Source organism: Sinocyclocheilus anshuiensis, unplaced genomic scaffold, assembly GCF_001515605.1.
Source record: "Sinocyclocheilus anshuiensis isolate Anshui unplaced genomic scaffold, SAMN03320099.WGS_v1.1 scaffold860, whole genome shotgun sequence".
Classification (NCBI taxonomy): Eukaryota; Metazoa; Chordata; class Actinopteri; order Cypriniformes; family Cyprinidae; genus Sinocyclocheilus; species Sinocyclocheilus anshuiensis.
The window spans coordinates 810,461-813,406 of record NW_015548288.1 but is presented as its reverse complement, the minus strand read 5'-3'; the positions used below and the strand labels follow the sequence as shown (position 1 = coordinate 813,406).

Sequence of the window (2,946 nt, the reverse complement as noted above, 5' to 3'; positions counted from 1 at the left end):
CTGATTCCCACCAAGATGTTTCCTGGTCCAGCAGCACTTAAAAGTGAAAATTGAAAACAACAACAAAAAAAAATTATGTTGTTGCCTAAGGCCTGTTGTAGCCCTCTTTGGTGGCTTCATAGTACTGTAATTAGCTTGCAAGTATAATGTGCATGTTAGTTTCCAAAATTAATGTAAAAGCTTTAACAATACAAGCAAATCAGTGTTGTTTTTAACAAAAATTAAACTATTAAATATCATTTTCAAATAAATAAAATATAAAAAAAATAAATAAATATAAAATATAAATATTATATGAAACAATAAATGTAAAAATGTAAATAATAAAAACATTTAAGCCGAAATGCTAAAATTAATAAAACTAAAGTTGAAATAAAAATGACTAAACTTAACCTAAAATTAAAATGAAAACGGAAGCTTTTATGAGGAAAATCGAATGCAAAATAGCTATAATAATACTACAAAAGTATATAATTAATAATAAAAACAATGAGGCAAATAGATCAGAGTATTAACACTGACATCTGTCTTCATCATCACTCCCCTCAGCCCCAATCCTGCTTTTATAGGAAGATATTTGTCCCCATCTAATGGTGTGATGCTCGAACAACAGCGGAAGAGTGAGTTAAACTGTGGTGACGTCAGACGCAAAGGAGCGTCGCTGTATTTTCCTCATCGATCGCAGGTGTCTCTACCGGCCGTCACGAAGGAGTTACAGTGACCTACTTAGGTAACATCTCTTTTACTTCGCATTCATCCACAAAGTAATTCTCCGTGTTGTAGTCTCGCGTTGACGGGCTCTCTAATGTATTTCGTCTGTATACACATCTTTTAAAGCTAGCTAACGTTAGTCATGTTTTCTGTTGGTTAGATTGCATCTTGGCGCCAGGAGAATGTTTGTAGTTTTGACACCACAGTAACTAATTAGTAGAACTGTATCGATTAGTTTGTGTGAGGCGAAGAGGAAACCCAAAGCCGGCGGAAACTTCTGGACACTTAAGTCATGCATTTAAACTAGCAATGGTGGCTCAATTCAGAGTTCCTGTTTCTCATTCTGTCTCTAAAACCAGGGCTTTGCACCCCGTAGTGCTGGCTAACTAAACTGAGGTTTCGTTTGTGATGGTTTCAATTCAGTAACATGGACAGTTGCATGCAGGTCTTTGTGCTTGGTTTTCTCAATCCTCTTAGCAACAAAGTCACATCAATGTCAGTGTTCCACATGCTCTCTCAGTCTGGCATGAACTCTAATGACTGTTAGCTGTTAGCCATAACATATGTACGCACGCAACACTAAAAATAGTCGTTTATTGATAGGTTATAGATTACAATAGATTATTGAGCAGGCTGGAAAATCAGCTAAGACCAGCAAACCACTTTAGGTTGTTTTGATCAGTTCAGCAGGCTACAATAAAACATTACATGTATTAAGAATTTGTAATAATTACTATTAAGTTGTTTTAGGATATGTTTTAACTTTTTGTTGGATTATGTCTATTGTCTAACTGCTCAGATTAGAACACAACATGTTTCCCACTTGAAGACGAATGCCTGTTATGTAATTGGGAAATAAGCTAACAACAATAAATCAGTAACTTAATAGGTTAACATATTTTGGTTAACATATTTCTTTTATGTTCAGAATGACTTTGGGTGCAGTTGCCTCCGCGATCCTTGCCATAGGAGGAGCTGCAGTGTTTTCTGCTCTTCATAAGATTGAAGAAGGACATGTGGGTGTCTACTACAGGTAAGTTGCTCAAGATTTTCCATTAATCTTCTTCCAGAACCAAGCAGATGCTGCAGTGCATGCCACTTTCTACTTTGTACTGTAGATTGTATAACTGTGTGTGCTTCTCTCCTCTCAGAGGTGGAGCTCTGCTGACCACCACCAGTGGCCCTGGATTTCATTTGATGTTGCCGTTCATTACTTCATTCAAGTCTGTACAGGTAAAAGACAGACGTTTTATGTATAGTTTAACTTGATAGGTTTCTTTTTCTTATTGCATCCTCTCTCTTTTCGTAAAGTCAACCCTACAAACAGATGAAGTAAAGAATGTTCCATGCGGCACGAGGTGAAGTAAATTTTGAACATTCATCAGATCTTCTGTAAGGTGCAGTCACCATAGACTTTGTGTTTCTATTCATATGCATGCAAAGTGAGAGTGAGAGCAGCATTACAGTAGGCATGTGGTTTCCCCTATTACTGGATACCAAATTCAATTTTGGTAAACTCTTACCTGCAATTCTGTATAGCCAACATCATATATAAGTCATTTGGCAGCGTTTAAAGCCTGTACACACAGCAGGTAATCAGTTCAGGAGATTCCTTGACTGAAGGTTTAAACTTTGTGCATCATTTTTGAGCATTTGAGCATTTTTGAACATCATTTGTGAGTAGACACTTGGAGTTTGATCTAGAATTGATCTAATATAGTGTTTAGGTTAAGACATTTAAATCTGGCTCAGAACGTTTCACAATTCTGTTCCCTCCTCCTTTACTTATCATTTCCTCTCATCTTCTCTGTTCTTTTCTATAACAATAACACTGGCAAAAGTCCAGAAAAACTGGTTAAAAATAAATCCCAAGGATTTTTCAGATTGTTGCTGTAAATAGTTAAGAATAATGTAATGAATATTTTTGACGATTGTGTTCTTAATGTGGGTAAATGTGTTATCATATGTTTATATACTGTACACTGCTGAACTCAAAAGTTTGGGTTCAGTAAGATTTTGTATGTTTTTGAAAAAAGTCCCTCACCATGTCTATTTATTTGATCAAAAATACAGTACAAATAGTAATATAGTGAAATATTATTGCAATTTAAAATAACAGTTTTTGTTGCTCAGGAAATAGTGTGGAAACTACGATACATTTATACATTCTGTTCATAAAACAGTTTGTCAGTTGCTGTTTTTAGGGAGACCCTGTTTCACACTCATTCATATATA

The 2,946-nt window shown here is 35.5% G+C and overlaps 1 protein-coding gene across 2 annotated transcripts in view; it reads left to right on the top strand.

Moving 5' to 3' along the window:
• Positions 1–628: 628 nt before the first annotated feature.
• LOC107655923 (erlin-2-like) overlaps positions 629–2,946 on the top strand; it is an 11,906-nt gene continuing 9,588 nt past the window's right edge. For both annotated transcript variants that reach the window (XM_016443546.1, XM_016443547.1), the window contains exons 1-4: positions 629–730; positions 1,640–1,744; positions 1,863–1,944; positions 2,023–2,069. In XM_016443546.1, the coding sequence (XP_016299032.1) occupies positions 1,641–1,744; positions 1,863–1,944; positions 2,023–2,069 (233 nt within the window). In that variant the 5' untranslated portion in view covers positions 629–730; position 1,640. The remainder of the gene's footprint in view (positions 731–1,639; positions 1,745–1,862; positions 1,945–2,022; positions 2,070–2,946) is intronic.